Below are 18,787 nucleotides of genomic sequence, written 5' to 3'. Positions count from 1 at the left end.
GGATGGATGCAAACGTTGGCCAAAATTCATCCAGCAACTGACAATGAGTTTAGTTTTTGACTTCAGCATAGCGTTTCAATCAAATCCACGCGCGGAAATTTGCCTTTTGACATTTTGTTGACAAAGCGGCACTGGGGCGAGAAAAAATGTATTTCAGACACGCTCAGTGCTTCCACGCTTTATTTTTACCTCCACTAAGTTATCGCAAAGATGATTTCGAGAGTCAACGCTCAGATTCGCTCGTTGGAGCCTCATGGCTAAAGTTTAGAGCAATTGTCTTTGCAGACCAAAGTTAATTTGCGAAACCAAGAGACAACTTTTGCCAACTTTTTAACTCAGTGGTGTAATGTAAATGGAATGATTATCAGCATGAACTGAATTTATGTTAATCTCAAATACATTAACGAGGGAAGAACAGCTCGACTATAAATTTTATTACAAGGAGGATTATAAATTGATTTAAAAATTGAACGGAACGATATTTACACTAAAAGAAATGACAAAATTTTGTATCAGACGCATACTCATGCTTGTCTAATCCCTCTCTATTTGTGTCTGTGATATACGATACTGTTTACAAAGTTGGCCTCAGTGCAGCCAAAGGGACCTTGAACGTGTGTTAAAACCTAAAAAAAGAGCCGACAGAATTATTTTTCATCAGGAAAATGATGAATCACACAAGGACAATTTTCAGGAACGTAAGAGAATCTCTGACTCTCTGTGCTGGCAAAAGAGTGTATCGGATCATGAAGAAAATTCCGCTTAAACTTGCAGACTGGCAGAGTGAGAGGGGCTTTAGAAGTGCTGGCCTTAATAGCGGTAACTTGGGAGAAAGTGTTCAGTTCATTGAGCTCGTATAATGTGTTGACCGAAGCTCTGGACCCCCTCCCCAACTTCGTCACTACTCCCGGCTCTCATTCTCGTTACAATGTCTCGTGGTGAACTATTTTGCACCGCTATTATGGCGTTTCCTCGCATAATTAGCGCAATTCATTCATGTGTATGTCTGATTTCAGTAACATAAAATGGTTTTTTAAATTAATCAAAGAAGAGCAACAGGCCGTTTACGATGTCGACGCTAAGTCTCGTGAGCGTCAGTGTGCTGATTTTTGAAATTGACAGACAACACGATAGACTAAGACAGGGCTGGATATAGGGGGTGGCCACATGGGCCGCGGCCCATGGCGGCAAGAGGGGCGGCAAATTTTGTAATTTTTTTAAACGTAGCCATAAAGAAAAATCGGATTCAGAAAAAAAAAATACAAACGAGAAAAGGTGACCAAATCTCTCATTTCCTGAGAGTGTATCTCTAATTTTGCCGTCTTTCTGTGATACAATAGACAGCACCTTTAATTAGTCGAGTTAAGACTAAGAGAGAAACCGAACACGGAATTTGGCCTGGAACGGCGCGGCGCAGAGAGCAATGATGACGAGAACTTGAGATGAAAAGGAGAAACGTGCGGCGCGGCGGTCGGCATGTAACACACATTAGTGCCTACAAGACTGCATGAACACTTCCCGCATTGCGTCAAAGACAGTGCGGTGAGGTGCGGTCGGCGCGAGACGCACAGCGCCTACAAGACTGCATGAATACTTCCCGCATTGCGTCAAAGACAGTGCGGTGAGGTGCGGTCGGCGCGAAACGCACAGCGCCTACAAGACTGCATGAATACTTCCCGCATTGCGTCAAAGACAGTGCGTGCAGCAGCGGTCGGCGTGAAACGCATAGCGCATACAATACTAGGAATACTTCACGCATTGCGCCAAACACAGTGCGCAGCGGCGGAAGTTAAACTTATTAATCACATTTATGTTTGTTTTTTCATAATTTTTTCGTTCATTTCTCATAAATGGAAGGCCTTGTCTACACAGAGATAGGGTTACGGAACTTAACTTTCGCGCAAAGTTCCGTGAACTTTTGCCAGTAGTGTTGACAGGGCTTTCGCAAAAAATGTGTGCAACACTAGTAAACGCATTTTATGCACCCCTCCCCCTCCCCCTCCGGTACGTTCACTTGATGGCTTTTATTGATGTTTCCAAACGAATGAGAAGGGGGCGGCAAGTAAGAAAATCCGGCCCTGGACTAAGAAATCAAAGGGAGAATTAATTTCATATTCTCCACTCGCCACACCCCCTAAAGTCAGTCAAATGCTGCGCTGAGCTCTGCAGCAAGCGGTCATTTAGGTTTTTGAATTTCTTTACTGCCATGCCGCCGAAAAGGAACGAGACGCTTATTTTTGATGCAACGTCATCTCGTGGAGCGCGCCCGAGACAGCAAGTCAATCCATCTGACAATCAGTCGATTAGCAGGATGATTCTTTCAACGGGTCTGATCTCAGGCTACCAAAACCTTGTCGGACGTCAGGCGAAGCAAAATGAACGTTAATTAATAAAGTTTTTTCTTTTCTTCTACTGTCGCTACTCATCGGAAACAAATTGATAAACTGGGTTGTACCGTCAGGGGGGTGTCCATATATACGTCACGCGATTTTGCTATTTTTTCACATCCACCCTTCTTTGCAACGCTTTTCCCGAACGTGGAGAGGTGATTCTAGCGCATCGGCAGTTCGCCTGCAATTTTTGCTGTAGGCAACACGAGCTCCCAAGTGGTCAAGTAGTGGTATCATTTTGAAATGGCAGGCTGATTCGGAATTCATTTAGACGCGACAAAGTGACTTTAACGCTTCATCAGCTCCCTTGCAATTCCAACTCAAGGCAACACTATAGTAACTCACTTGGCCGGAAAGTGGATTGTAAGTTAATGCTCGTATGGCTTCCATAAATTGCCCAGGCTAATAAATTAAATTCGAATGTGATTGGGAAAGGGCGAATTTGATTCAGAAATGAGCATTTGAGGAAAGGACTGTTGAAAATATGTGTCGTAAGTAAAACGAATGAAAAAAATACATACTTAGGATAATAAGTGGTAATGGAATTATTATGCGTTTTGAAGAAAGAGGAAAATTTAGAAAGGAAAAAAAGATCAAGTGTCAAATGAAAAAAAGAAATTAAGTTGAAATGCAGGTACGTAACGCTGAGTTTGACATCCCTCTACGTCTTGTCTTGCATGGTCACAAAAATGGAATGTCCCATCCACCCTCCAGAGTGTTACGTAACTTATGGACAACCCCTAAGGAGTTAAATTTCTTCACCCTGGGGTCAAGAAAAAGTCAGGGGATGGATAAAAAATAATCTAGCCAACAACCCTAATCCGTGCATCTTTAAAATATTTCAAACGACAGCAGCACTGCATAGCAATCAAACATATCGAGGCATGGACGACAGGCCGGCGGCAGGCACTGTTCTGCCGTGTTACGGAAGAGAACCGTAAGTGCATTTCTGTATGAGCCATGGTTAGTACATGCTTTTATGTGTCTCTAGGCTCATCGCAGGCTGCGAATACGGCTCTCTTCCGTAAAACACGGCATTATTAGTAAGTGCAGCCGCCGCGCCGCGCCGTTGCGTCGGAGGGGCGGCAGGCGGAAGGAAGGTGTTCCCCACCGAATTTCCGCTACGACAATAACCTCCTACACCCTGTCCCGTCCGACTGTCGCGGAAATCACCCACCTCCTTCCCGGCGTAACCCATAATTGTATCGCCATTTGTCCGCATTATCGGGCAACCACGTTTTGGTTGCTCTCCTATCCCTCGGCCCTATTGTCGTTACGCGGACGTAAGGGCGTATCTCAATTTCTTCGTGAGCCTTGTTCTCCGTGCAACTCTACGCTTTTCGGGGCTCATGTGAAAGTAGAGGTACGCCCTTACGTTAGAATAACAACGAAACGTAGCATATTTCCCCATAGGTTTCAAAATCGAACTGTTTCCTAATTATCTGTTTTGGTCTAGGTCCAGGGTTGCCACAGTCCGGGAATAATGGGAAAACCGGGAAATGTCAGGGAATTTTAAGAAGTCAGGGAAAACCGGAAAATGTCAGGGAAAATGACGAAAAATTATCAAGTCACCTTTTTTTGCTTTTTAAACTAGCTTCAATGTTTCGAACGACAAATGCCTGAAAACTATTTTTAAGTATGTCTTTTTACCATCTAGCATATCTTCAGTTGTCAGGAAATTCCACCAAAATGTGTCAGGGAAATCGGGGAAATGTCAGGGAATTTAATTTTCTAAAATCTGTGGCAACCCTTAAGGTCTGTATGGCGCAAATCCAACCAGCACAATTTTGCCCATCCGTACACCTACAGTACTTGCATGGGGAGAGAACCTACACGTTGAAAAATGGAGCTCCTAGGGCCCAAAAGGGCAGCCAACCCACTAAGAAGAAAATACTGTACAAATTCCGCTGCCAATTTTCAGATTCCAAAATCATACCAAAATGACTAAGAATGTTCAGGAATGAGTAAAAATATGCAAAAACTAAGTCAAATACGGGCTTTAAGAACGACGGGTCACAAACACTGTAATAATTAATCATTCTGAATAATTTGAATTCATAGCTAGGCAGCCCTTTTGGGCCCCAAGAGCTTCATGTCCTCCCGTCAAAATTACCGATTTGTCATAACTCTTTCCATGTCAGTACTCTATGTATTATTGTATACCCTCATTTTGAGAACTTATTTTGGGATGAGCCAAAGTTAAAACGGTAACAGTGAAACGGCTTTGCTCCCTGCGTCAGTCAAAGATCCGCACGGTAATGTTCTGATACAATTTTTCATCCTCCAAGACCGGGGTTTATCTCCGTCGGTTGACGAATATAGTGGAAGTTTGCGTAATTGCATTGTGTAATTTTTTCTCTGTAATCGGTACGAGTGTGGACGTGAAGTGCCATTTTAGGGTGTGCTATGATGCCAATCGATCGATGTTCATTCAGAAACACAATAAATGTCCGACGACTGAGTAAACTCCGAGCGTAGCTGTCAGTTTAACACAAATATATCGCATTATCATTATGTTACTATCATTTTTATTTTGTCGCAGGCTCGCAGGGATACGCTCTTGGTTTTTTTTTCGTAGGTTTTGCTTGGTGGACTTCTAGTCGAAGAGAATTTCTGAAAATAAGGGGGGTTGGTCCGAAACCAAGCAGATCTCCGCGCAGGGGCGGGTGCCATCGCCGTGTTATTTTTTTTTTACTTTTTCATGTTTCTGCCATACTGTGTGAAAGAATGCCAAAAATTTTCTTTTCCGGGTTATTTTATCATCATGTCTGAAAGTCCAGGTATAGAGTTCTTTTCATCCGAACTTTTTGCCACCGGTGATGACTTCTGCTGAACCTGTTAAAATTCGCCACCAAATGACACAGCTGTCGCGTTACCGTTACCATTGAAATGCAGCTTTTGAGCTGCGTCTTTGAAATCTTGTCCTTGTGCTTTTTGTGCCGTACTCGTTAAGCGCTTCTCTATTACCTACGTATTGGAGCTTTCCTGATTGTTTCGTGTTTTGTTTTTTTGTATGTTGTGACTGCAACTTACGGTTGAGCGTTGCATTAATGGTTTCGTTTTTGTTTTTGTGCAGATATCGGACATCGTAGTCGGGGCTGAGCCGCACGTGAGCGCGAAGGAGGCGCTCCTGAACTGGGCCCGCCACACGACCTCCCGCTACCCCGGCGTCCGCGTCCACGACTTCACCTCATCGTGGCGAGATGGACTCGCTTTCAACGCCATCATCCACAGAAACAGGTAACCATCGCCACTTGAACTCATTCTAAAACAGGGAGTCTACTGGCCCGGAGAAACAGGATATTCGGCATGGAAAGGGACTTTCATCGGGTCAAGGATATCAGGGAAAAGTCATCAATTAAACCGCGTTAAGAAGGAAGGAACCAAGCCACGTCAGCCATTGCCAAATTTAATCGGGCAATTTATATTTTTACTCAAGAACGGCTGTGCGGATTTTTGTGCTTTCAGTGAATTTTCTGCAAAGCACAGAGAGGATTCATTAACATTTTCAAAGAAAGCCGCACAAATCTTCTATTGTAAAAAATTAAATTGCCCAGTTTAATTTGGCAATAGCTGGCAGTAACGTCATTTCACCTAAGCGGGGGGGGGGGGGTGACCCGACATGACCCGTAACATGATATCCAAGTAAAGTTAAGTGTGTAGGGTTCAGTAAGTTTTCAGCAATTCGATCAATTTTTCTCGTTTATCTAACTGTAAGCCTTTTGAAACGCAGGGGAGGGGGATTGCCCTCCCTGAAGGATGCTCTGAGTGACACTGTGAGTCTTAAATAGGGGAACACTTTATAAAAAAGAATAGCTGTTGTCGAGAATTGAATGATGAGCACCTGGAAATGTTTCATTCTCAGTTGAACGCGTGCAAATTGTGATTGTGAAAACCCCCCTCACTTATCGCATGCGACGCGAACCAAACGAATTTTTATTTTAACGTCTGGATGCAACCATTCGGGCTTTACGGATGTCCGTGTTGCATACGCATGGAAGAAAAGGCGTTTTGACTCGCCAGGCACGACGCTTCACCCGCGACGCGACTCGACGCTCGTGAACGTTTTTTTCCAAGCCAAATCCTGATTTCATTTCTCCGAATTTTGCGATTTTTTGTTGTTCTGCAGAATAATTCTTCAGCCTCATGCGCAGGGACTATCGTCTTTTTGGGGGAGCTTAAAAGTTGAAATCTGATTATATTTTTTACTTAGTCGATGCGATACATCGCACGCCACTTCGACCCTGCCACGAACCTGAGACAAATCATTTGAACATAATGAAACCGCTGATCCAAAGTAATTTGAAAAGCCTGGAGCATGGATATGCCCAAATCCCTTGATGTCCAAAAAATGGACAAAAAATATAGTCCATATGATGAATTTTTGCGAATGGATGTGGTTGATCGAAGTATTTAAGTTATGTACTGCCAACGTCCATTACAACAAAACGAAATTCCCTTCCAAAATTCTCGACCCTCGTCCCAAGATGGGTTGAAAAGTGAGTGGATGCAAACGTTGGCCAAAATTCATCCAGCAACTGAGTTGAGTTCTTGGCTTCAGCAAAGTGTTTATCTCCTTTGGTTTGCAACCCAGCCGATCTGGTCACAAAACTCGACCAAACCCACTCACCAAAATTCGCCCGTAGATGACTGTAGGTCCTAACGGCGTATAGTCCCATAAACCAGCAGAAAACAACGTATTGTAAAAGAGCTGAAGTTTCCTTACAATGAGATAGGATTCACTCTGCTCAAAATCCAGGTTACGAGAAACTTAGATTTCGTCCGTCGCACAATGGATCGAGTCAATAGGAGAGGTTGGACAAAATTTGGAAACTTTGAACGCTTATAACTCTTTTTTTACATAACATTGAGGTTCTTAAAGTGGTTCCATTTCTTTCCTCGTGAAATTTTCTACTAAAAACACCTCTTATAGTTTAAAATGTGTCGTAATAAACATTAAAATTTGCAGTTTTAATGAAAAAATGTCATGGCTGACCTCTCTAATCTACTCGATCCACTGTGCGTCGCGTAAACTGAGCCATAGTTTTTATAGCATGGATGTGAGCTTGTGTGCGTGCCCACACGAGGATAAGAAGTCGGATGGCGCGTGGAGACGCTCGGCAGCTGCGCCGGGCTCATGACCAATTTTAGGAGGCGAAGGTGACGTTTCGAGGATCCAGGATCCATTTTTGAACGGCTCATTGCCGCCCCCCCCCCCCTCCTCCACCTTCCCACCCACCGGCGCACCGATGCGTGTGTGTGCGTTAACGCAATCGGAAAAAAAGAGCCCCAATCGCCCCTCATCAGATGAGAAAGCGACCGAACGAAGCTGGATAGCTAGAACTTGAAATTGGTCAGTCGCGCTGGTCACAGAATCGTGTTTTGATGCTTGATTCTTGTGAATAAACGGAAAATAATAAGTTATGTCCAAACCTCAACTTTCTACGTTCTATATTAACCGAGACATCGCCCTTCGAAAAGACGGGTTTTTGACGTCACCCACCGTGGTGGTGACACCCTTCCTTGGTTTCTTTCACCTTGCTTTAATCAGTCGATGTGACGCACATAAGCACTGGTTATTCTATGTGAAACTCGGATGACAGCAAGATGGAGAGAACCTAGGGTGTAACCATCGCGGTGGATGACGTCAAAAACCCGACTTTTCAAAGGGCGATAACTCGGTTATTATTAAACGTAGAAAGTTGCGGTTTGGACAGTCTTTTTATTATTAGTTTATCTACAAGAACCAAGCATCAAATCACGATTCTGTAACCAGCGCAACTGACCCATTGCCTGTAACAGGATGCTTGAAAAAGACCCTAAGAAGGCCCCCTCGGGCTGATCTTCGAGATTTATGGACAAAGCCCTAGACGAAAGGAAAATGGAGCGATCCTATTGGTTGAAACGGGTGGTTCTTTTAGACTTAGGAGGAAATGATGGACTAAGTACTGGGCCCCTCGTGGATTGCCGTTAGTTAGTTGGTCTACTTTTGCAATGGTCCTTCTTTGTCTATTACAACCACCCGCTTCCTCTAATAGGATTTCTCCATTTTCCCTTTTCCTCTTTTGTCTATGAATTTCAATAATCAGCCCGCAGATACCCAGTCGGAGAGATCGCCGTACCACATCAGAGCCGAATTAGGGGTCGACGTGGGAACTGTTAGCTTTCTGGGAGCGTCCTGCTTAAATTTTGTTTCCCGGAAAACTTTCACGCTGATCACAATAATATACACGATAGTTAATCATACTCTGAGGTGCCACCGGGAGTTTTCCCGTTCCCGGCACTCATTTTTCCCGGGAGCTCTCTCGTCACTGTTCCCGGCACTTAAAATCCCCGGGAACTTTCTCGTCATTGTTCCCAGCCCTTAACACTCTTGGCGAACTTAGATCCTTGCGCCGGATACGATGCAGAGCGGTCGTCTCGGTGTCCCAAAAAGATCTTTCTTCTCTCTTTTCTTTTGGGCCGAAAGCTCAAGAGATCCGGATGAAATTCTAGGTGGCGGTAGCCTCCTTACAGCCTAATCCTTTAAAACTTCCCCTAATAAGTTGAAGAAGAGGGGCGGCTGCTGTCTCTCAATACAAACATGAAAAAAAACTTAACGCTCGCTGGGTACAGCGTTTTTTTTTTTTTAATTTTCTTTCAGTTCTCGATTTTCGAATATCTCCAGACGCGTGTCATCACGTATGACTACGTAACGCACCTTTATTTCCTGTTCGACCGAGAGCCGCTACGCAGCGCCGTCATACCGAAAATATGATCCCGGGTGCGTTACTGCAGCTGACCCGCGGGGGGAGGGGCATTGCGCGAGCCTCGTGACCCAGATCCTGGTCGCGCTATCGCGACCTTCACGTTGCGGCCAAACATCGTTTTCCTTGTCGACCACCCACCCACACGCCCGCGGGCTCGGATTAGTGCAAAAGTAATACAACAATATTTTTTTTCGTTCACCGTCGATCGTCGCCCTCCCACGCTCACCTGCTCGATGACCTTCCTCATCCTGCGGGCCGCGCCGCGCCGCGTCCGGCGTCCGGTTAAATACTGGAGTCGCTCGGATGACAACCCCTTCTCTCCCTGAAGGGGGGGATTGGTTGGATGTGGATGCACTTGGGGCGGGAACCATACCTGAGGATCACGCTGCGCAAACAGGAAAGAATTCGTTCGCTTACAGCGCGAGTATTTCGTCAGCTGACCGTGCAGGGTTGTCACAGCCAGGGAATACCGAGAAAACCGGGAAGTGTCAGGGAAAATGACGAAAATGTCAAGAAAAATGTGTTAATTTACCTTTATTAGCTTTCGAGAATGGATTTTACATTTAGAACAACAAATTTTGTCTAAAAGCTTTGTCAAATTATGTCTTTTTCGCCCTATTGTATATTTCATTTGTCAGGGAATTTTACTCAAATTGTCAAAAAAATCAGGGAAATGTTAGGGAATTTCATTTTCTAAATTTGTGGCATTCCTGACCGTAAAAATATTCCTACAAGTTTGAATGAAAAAACGCAAATTTACGAAATTACGATCGTCGTTGAGCAACGACTTATGACACCCACCTGGAGCTCGTACTCTGGGCGTCGATCAAGAACAATCCACACAGGAAGCTGATCATTGAAATTGATAGACAGAGCGATAGACAAAGAAGACGAAGAGAAAATGGAGCCATCCTATCGGTGGAAGCGGGTGGTTGCCATCGACAAAGGAAGTAAGTGAGTGGCTAACTAACGGCAACCTGCGAGAGCCCTACGTAGCTAGTTCTTCAGTCCATTTAACAATCTCCCGTTCTGACCAATAGGATCGCTTCATTTCTCCTTTGCCTATCAATTTCAATTATCAGCCCGTGGGTTAGTGAATGCGCATCTCTTTGAAATGCACTCTTCCGCCCGGCATTCGCTCGATCGCAACCAGTATGACGTAGAATCTGCTTCGAGCCGAAAGTAATACATTGCGTTCAAACTTCCCGCCGCCACTGCGCAGTAGGGTCTCAAAACCCGTCGACGGGAATGACTGACCTGCGTGGATCGGTCCGACCTTCACTGCGTCCGCGCATGCGCCGTCTCGTTGCATTCTGACGTCATAACGCAACGCCGCGCCGTAACACCCGGTTCTTTTCTGAATGAAGTCTCGAATCCTTGGACACCCCTTCCCTTGCGCCGTGCGCGTATTAATCCATTCATGCATTCATAGGACCATTGACCATCATCGCCGCGGCGCGCGCTGTGCGATATTGTAATTGCCCTCGCCGTATGGTGGACCGAGGAGAAGAAGTGCCTCGTAGGCCCAGTAGCGGTGGCGTCAGTGACAGTGTCTTTAGAGCTATCGTCCCTTCAGTGTAAAGGTTTTCCACTGAAGTCAACGCTCGGATTCGCCCATTGATGACTCGCGACCAAAATTTTGAGAAACTATTGTAGCGAACCTTTAATTTTATAACGAAAAATGCGCTTAGCGAAGTTCTCTCCCAGCCATTCATGAATCATGATTTGTCGATTTGTATGCCTGCTGAGCATACAATTCGGAACTCTGATATGAAACTTGTTAGTAACTCATCAAGCACCCATCGTTAGGCGACACACGGAGTTAACCCCCTATCTTAACTTCTGTCTCGCCCGATTGAATTGTAATGCTTAATATTTAATTATTAAAATAAAGACTTCTCAGAATCAAGGATTTTAGTTACGGTAGAGTGATATATCAAGCAGGTAAAACCATCGGAAGTCACAAGACAAGAAAGCCATACCTCGTGGCTGTGAACACAGCACTGATTCAATTTTGGATGAAAAATATTTGGACTTAGCTCTATGAACCAATAACTACGACCGAAGAAAAATGTATTCATTTTGTTTTTTTGCATTGGATTCACATTATTTTTTTTCTCAGATTTAATCATGATGTTGTTTTGTGTAATGTTTCAGACCAGATTTGGTGGATTGGCGTGGAATCAGGTCCAGAGCAGTGCGAGAGCGTCTCGAAACCGCTTTCTACACTGCCGAAAGAGAGTATGGTGTCACTCGCCTCCTTGATCCTGAAGGTAAATTCTAGCTCCTATTCTTTAAAAATTAATAATCCAAGTGGATTTTGAAAGATGAAGATATCATTTAATGTAATAAATCAGTATAAGCCATTGATAGTAGTTATCTAATCCTGGCAAATGCAGGAATGCAATGGGGTAAAAAAGACAGGGTTAGGGCTGAATTTTACTGGTAGGTCTTAATGGAAGGCTTACTTTCTCAAAAAGAGACCTCATAATGCTGTGCCATACCACACCACTAGACGAGGTTGCATATGAATTTCATCTAATCACAATTGGAGTGTTTACCCCAATCTGAAATTTATTTACCCACAAATAATTCGATACTAAATCGAAATTCGAACTGGTTTAAAAATTTCTCATGAAAACTTATCAAATAACCATAAAGAATGGCCTGGTATTAGAATTTCGCCCAGTTCTAAAAATTTCATGAAAAACATTTTTGAGCTCTATTCAAATTCAGATCCAATGTTTCAAATCGTTTCATCATGTTAATCTTTCCACATGCTCAGCACAACGTTAACAACAGACGTACACAGCGTGAACGAATATTACACATTTTAAAGTTATCGCCTCTGCAGTTGTCAAAATTATTGTGTAGTTGTGTGTCTGAAGAATCCTTTTCTTTGTTTACTCGATTTTTTAGTGTACTAATTCTCACAATTTTTCATTCGATGATTTTCAGATGTTGACACCCACGAAATTGATGAAAAATCCATTATCACATACATTTCTTCCTTGTACGATGTATTCCCTGAACCACCTGCAGCTCACCCACTCCATGATAACGTAAGCATTTTTACCTCCAATTTCTAATTGCCGAGAGGGCAGTTCATGAAGTACGTAATCCTAAAAATCGGGGTTTTTACATTCTCTCTACATCCCTTAACACACCTGTGACACAGGCCTACAGGGTTTCCCAGGTTTAACCAGCATGATTTCAGAGGGCAAATGTTCTGGTCAAAATAAGACTTATTGACCCGGAGAGCATTTCAGAGATACAGTCCCCCGAGTAAGTTTTTTTTTTTTTTTCAAATAATGGGGATGGGAAAAAAAACAAAATTGAGCTTTGTAAAGATGCTTAAAGCACATGTAATGTATGCTTAGACACCCTGCCCCCCTCAGAGCATTACGAGTTTCATGTGCGACCCTGATCACTGAATGAATGAAAACTGCCAAGCTAAATAAGAAATTTCGCTAGGATTTTTTCCTGTTTCCGGAGTTTTTGAAATCTCCTAAATAGTTTTTTTTTTTTTAAAAAAAAACTGCAATGGTGTATCTAGCATCAAGATTGACTATTAATTTGATAGTTTCGAGACGATTTTGCCAAGATGCCCTTTCTAGGACAAATGTTTGATCAGATAGGCTGTCAAAGGACACTATCTGATATCAGTTTTACGAAGACTAATTTAGTCTCTTGCGTACCATCTCTGAAAGAATTCGTATGTCCTGTTGGTTTACATCATTTTCTTTGTGTTTCTCAGGAATCTCAAGCTCGAACGAAAGAATATCGAGAATTAGCAACCTCCCTTCATCTGTGGATGAAGGAGAACCAGGCTATGATGTCTGACCGAACGTTCCCTTCAACTCTAATAGAAATGAAAAAATTAGCGACGGAATCTAGTAGGTTCCGAAACGAAGAAGTGCCTGTGCGACAAAGAGAAAAGCAAAAAATACAATCGCTATATCGTGAACTACAAGTGAGTACCTCCAAAAGTCCTTGAATGATAGAACTTTCTGTACTAAAAAGAGTATCTTTGAGTTCTCATAATGAGCGCAGCCAAGTAATCCTGACTCTTTAAGATTAAAATATTCTGTTACCAAAGTTTTTTGTGAAGCTCTATAAATTCGAATTGGCTCCATCTAATATTTTCCCATTTAAATAATAAATTTTGGTCATTTCGGCCATATCTCTTTAAATTTGAGCATAGCAGAACTTTGTAAGATCAGCCATATTTACTGAAATTAAAAATTACTGGATCAGAAATATACCCTGAAGAGGTAATAAGTTTTACTTCTTTTTTATGACTATGGATTTCAGAGTGAGAAAATAACAAGGGGAAATTCCCAAGCTGCTGCTCCAATTTGGCTGAATTTTTTTCCATTGACTCTTCGGAAGGATTCATTATCACCATGTTCTCCTTGTTTTTTCCATTGTGCCTTGGAAATTTTCCCACAGAGTCCGTGGAAAAAGTTTTAGACCATTTGGTGACTACAGCAGGATCAGATCCTCTTGTAAGTAAAATATGTACATATTGAAATATTCATTATCTACTTGCTCCAATACAAACCTTTTTCTCTGCGAAGTCTATGAGAATATCAAAATGTTCTCTGAAAGACTTCTTTAAGTTCCATTGTAAAGGTATTTTTGGATAGCACCAATTTCATTTGGATCCTGATGCATAGTCCATTATTATATGCTGCATTTCTATCAAAGTAATTGAGGAAATTGTTTTCTAATTCCCATGAATGTTTGCTTTCAGAAAATATACGAGTCAGTAGGTGAAGTAGACATAGATCCAGAGCTTCATATCGACAATTTAGAACGGAATTGGAGTCGACTTATGATAGCTCATCAAGAACGAGACAACTCAATCCAAGATGAAATCAAAAGGTAATATTTATCTCTCTAGAAACTGTGTCTTTTTTGTCTTTATCTCGGCAATATTAACCAGATCTGCTTTCATCATGTTATCTGGGGGGATGCTTAACACAAATCTGATGTTAAATCTTCAAAGGTGAGTCAGACGGCACTCCTTATTTTTCCTCGTCTGGCGTATCAGTTTCATGTCCTAAAAGGACTAGTAGTCATTTTACAAGCTGATGATAGTCCGTATCACAGCTGTGGCATCTTTATCTCAAATTTTTTGCCTCCTCATGTAAGTATCCTAATGCTTCACATCAAATTTAAGGAGAAGTTTAAATTACCATGTACAGTATCCAAAAATATGTTTTTAGAATGTAGGATGAAACAAAACGTAGCAATTAGCCACTGCAAAACTACATATTCCCTGGTATTGAATGTTTCAGGTTAGACAGACTTCAGCGAATTGCTGAAAAAGTGCACCGCGAAATGAAAAGGGTTGATACGCGACTAGAAGATCTGGAAGTTAAAATTAATGAAGAAGCCAGACGACTGGAGCGACTTCATCCCTTAGATGCCAAACACAACGTTGATCTAATTGAGCAGGAGCTTCGCCTCACAGAGGAAAACATCCAGTCATTGTTCACCGATGTACAAACTCTCCGAGACGGTCGCTATCCTCAAGCTTCAGATCTACATAAAAGGTGTGGTCTCTATTTGTCCCTTCTCTTATAGTAACTCTAAACCAAGCACCTCTACATTTTGGGAAATACAAAAAGATGAGATCCACATTTATCATCTTAGCGTTAGTGGGAAAAGAAGAGGAAAAAAGAGAGGGGGAAAAATTTTTACTTTCACAGAAAAATTGCCCGAAGAATATTTTCTCAAAAACTTATTTAAAGATACTTTCCTTTATCTATTGGAAGTGTTTGATTTCTAAAAAATTACAGGTATTTTTAGACATGAAAGTTGGAAAGCTTCACAAGCAATTTTCCAGCATGGTCATTAATTGCAGTATCCATGTCAGCTGTGGCTGTGATTATATATTTTTTCTCTCTTTTTTTTCAGGGTGACTAAATTGCATCAACGTTGGGTTTCATTGCGTTCTTTGCTTCATTCAAAGTTAATCACGCCACTAGCATCTATGTCATTCCCAATTGTTGAGGAGAGGACAGTTACTCGGCAAACACGCACTGTTCTTGAAACAAGGCTGGTTGACACCAACACTCATTTTAGAGCCCTCCAAGAAGCTATCGACTGGTGCCGCAATAAATTGGTAATAATTATTCCCTTATTTTTTTAGATATTAAACTGAGTTGAATATTCATGCATCTTTTTTGGGCTGTACATATGTTAAAATTATTCTTAGAATACCAACTGGCAATTCTTCAAATAATTTTGAAGTGAAGAGTTTATACGTAAATGGATAAATTTTGTAGAATAATTCTTGAAATCTAATCTTTCACAAGACATTTTTTGTATTAAAAATTCGGTATTTGGACCCTTAAGGTAATTTTAATAATAATTTGATAGTTCCAGTGGGAATTCAGAAATACACCTCATTTAACTTGTTCACTTCCATGCATTTTTTTCAAAATCGTCCCTGTTGAACCAGAAAAACACGCAAGAAAACGCCACCGGTCAATGAGATTTTCAGGTCCGGCGCAACCAACAGTCACTATAAGTGGCACGGCAGTGAATGTATTAAACTTATTCACTTAATCTGCCCTCTATAACTAAGGTATCTGAAAAACCTTTGGTTATACCTTAGAAGTTTTTAAGAACATCAATAATAATTCGTTCATTTGTGATTCTTGAAACTTTGTGGTGAGATTCAATCGCCACTGAGGGATTTCTTTTCTTACTGTATTTTTTTATCCCAAGTAATGTATCAGAATATTTTGTGATTTTTTACAGAAACAAATTCAAGAAGCTGAGTATGGTGCTGATCTCTCAGGAGTTAAAACGGAAATAGAACTTCACCAACGAGAGCATAGGCTCATCGAGCAATTCCATTCGAAAGTAGAACATTGTATTAATGCTCAGGTAAAATATTCTCTTACCCTAAAAATTTTGATTTCATTTTCAATTCTTTCTCTTGCCCATATCCAGGGCTGGGGAAGTATTTGAAACAATGAATATGCCAATTCGAATATTCCTTCTAATATTCGACTCAGACTCAAACCCTAAATTGTCAAACTGAACAAATTGTTGTCAGCTCAAACATTTTTATAAGGTTCAATTAGAAGGATTCAATATTCGAAGTTTGTTTGTTAGTATGTTTTTTTTTTCATTCATTTGATTTGATGCCAAAAGAACCACATTAGCCCGAGTAATTTTTTAATGCTTTATGATGATGCTTGTCTCGTTTATAGCACAACTTCCATGGAGATGAGTTAGCGCTGTACACTCAGCACTTGAACACTCTTCAGAAACTGTATGCTGAACTACTATCTACCTCTAACAAGCGGGTCTCTGACCTGGAAACACTGTTGGATTTCGTACAGTCTTGCACCAACCAGTTGCTGTGGCTGAGCGAAAAAGAGAAGATAGAACTATCACGTGATTGGGCAAGCAAGGAACTTAACACTCAAGCCATTGAACAGTATTACGAGGTGAGTCCAACATTCTATAAAATGAGTGCTTTTCCTGTCGTCATCATAATCAAGCACGTGGAAGATTCTGTAATACGGAAACAAATTTTATTTAAAATTCAGACTGCCAGTGGTATATCAGGCCATCAGTCTAAGAAACTAACTTCTAAAGAGTAACATTCAGGATTTTTCTTACATTGGTTTTTTTTGCCAGTGACTGAATTTTGAATTTTATGGGTCTCCTGTGCATTAACTTGAGATAGTGCCCATAGTGTAATCTTATTTTATTGCGATCACTTGCATTGGTCGTAACATGGAGACTCAAAAGATGAGTCCTACAATTTAGGGCATTTTGAGATTAAAAATAACTGTTAGTTTGATTTTGTGAGTTCAAATTGTTGCTCTTTTGCCAGTACTGGTGATTTGAAATATGGATTCTGCCATTTAATGAATTGGTATGCCAGCCCTTGAAAACTTGATAAATTAAGGTTTTATCATAATGTTTTGTAGGTATTTTTTGTAAATTTTTATTTGAAATCTAATTTATTACACCTCTACTTCTTTTGCCTGTTCAGCATTCATACGGAACAGGATTTGAGGTATTTCCCCTTCTTTGATTTGCTTTTTTTATAATGTAATCTTAGATGCACTGTATCCATAATTTCTCCTGCCATGCCACACAAATTTTCCAGGCCTTGTAATAATAGATGTCAAATAAATAGTGCTTTGAAAATAGTGATGGATTACTTATTGGACGTTTGTATTTGTATTAGTACAACATCGATGAGGCGCTCTACTTCAGCTTTTCAAAATATCTCTCAGAGGTAGCACCTTAGTTTCTGATGGTTTTCCTTATGAATTTGTGGCATTTGAATGATATGAATGTTCTTTCACGTATTTTGTAATCCAAGGAAATAAGTGTTTCAGTCCTTTGCTGCTAATAAGTTAGTACAGTGCTAGCCGTTTTCTCATTTTCTTTCATTGTTTTAGCGTTGTCTCTGGATGTTTATTTATTTTCTCTGTTTTGTATCTCATCTCAAAACACATGAAGTCGCTAATCTGGATACCAGAGCCAGATCACCATTGGTCTCTTCCCTCATAATTCTTTTTTTTTTTAAGTTTTCAGCAATTTTGAAGGAATTATTCTATTAAATTCATCATTAATTTTAAACCGAAGTATAGAACATATTTATTATTCTGTTTTGCAGTCTTTAATGTCAGAATTGGAAAAACGTGAAATTCAGTTGAGTGCTGTCCAAGACCGTGGTGAGAGTCTTCTTCTCCAACATCATCCTGGCCACAAGACAATTGAGGCCCATATGGCTGCGCTGACATCGCAGTGGGCTTGGCTCCTCCAGCTTACATTGGCCTTGGAAACGCATCTGAGGCATGCAACTTATTACCACCAATTCTTCAAGGATGTCAAAGAAGCTGAACTATGGCTCAACAAGTGAGTACTATTACACCTTGTTTTAAAATTCTTAGCTGTTTTTGGGTAAAAATGCTCAAAAAATTGAGGATTCCCTCTCAGAAATTTTCTTTAGAAGAAATTTTCTTCTTTCACTGTTTATTTTTCTTTAATTACTATATTGCCAAAGTATTACCTTAAGAAAAGAATTCTTAACATAATTGCTCAAAAATTTAAGAACAGCGATTGCATTTAGCTCATGTATGACGCACTTTTGTCAGGATGTCTAGCATCTTGGAAATACTGGGAATTCAAACTATGCTGAGAATTCTGGAATGTGATCTAATTTTCGAGGAAATTTTTACAAATTCTCATCATATGAGTCCTCTAACTCCAAGTGCACCTAGTATCAATTGTTATTGAAATTTTTATGCAAAATGAAACTTAAAAGAGTATGCAGATTGGCATGATAAACTTGGAGCAATGTTTGTTAGATTTTAATGCTTCTATAATTTTTTTTTTTTTACTTCATTTTTCCAGGCGAGATGAGCTTCTTAACACTGTTTACAGCCAATCAGAATTCAGCTTGGATGAAGGAGAGCGGCTGTTACGTGGCATGCAAGAATTGCGAGAAGAGCTAAATGCTTACGGAACAGTTGTGCAACAATTGAGTGAACGTGCCGCCGATGTTGTGCCTTTGAAACAAAGACGTCAGCCAGTCAACAGACCGCTCACAATTCATGCCGTTTGTGCCTACAAACAAAACAATGTAAATTTTCATTCTCCTCA

General features: G+C 41.1%; 1 protein-coding gene across 40 annotated transcripts in view; it reads left to right on the top strand.

Annotated features, from left to right (window-relative positions):
- Window positions 1-18,787, top strand: part of shot (dystonin-like protein short stop) — a 236,492-nt gene that overhangs the window by 146,796 nt on the left and 70,909 nt on the right. For all 40 annotated transcript variants that reach the window (XM_072297436.1, XM_072297427.1, XM_072297425.1 and 37 more), the window contains 11 exons: window positions 5,467-5,630; window positions 11,297-11,412; window positions 12,098-12,201; window positions 12,897-13,112; window positions 13,896-14,026; window positions 14,443-14,700; window positions 15,065-15,272; window positions 15,914-16,042; window positions 16,372-16,611; window positions 17,799-18,040; window positions 18,539-18,767. In XM_072297436.1, the coding sequence (XP_072153537.1) occupies window positions 5,467-5,630; window positions 11,297-11,412; window positions 12,098-12,201; window positions 12,897-13,112; window positions 13,896-14,026; window positions 14,443-14,700; window positions 15,065-15,272; window positions 15,914-16,042; window positions 16,372-16,611; window positions 17,799-18,040; window positions 18,539-18,767 (2,037 nt within the window). The remainder of the gene's footprint in view (window positions 1-5,466; window positions 5,631-11,296; window positions 11,413-12,097; window positions 12,202-12,896; window positions 13,113-13,895; window positions 14,027-14,442; window positions 14,701-15,064; window positions 15,273-15,913; window positions 16,043-16,371; window positions 16,612-17,798; window positions 18,041-18,538; window positions 18,768-18,787) is intronic.

The sequence above is a fragment of the Bemisia tabaci genome, chromosome 2 (assembly GCF_918797505.1).
Source record: "Bemisia tabaci chromosome 2, PGI_BMITA_v3".
NCBI lineage: Eukaryota > Metazoa > Arthropoda > Insecta > Hemiptera > Aleyrodidae > Bemisia > Bemisia tabaci.
Note: the sequence above shows the minus strand (reverse complement) of the source record. Positions and strands in the feature narration are given on the sequence as shown.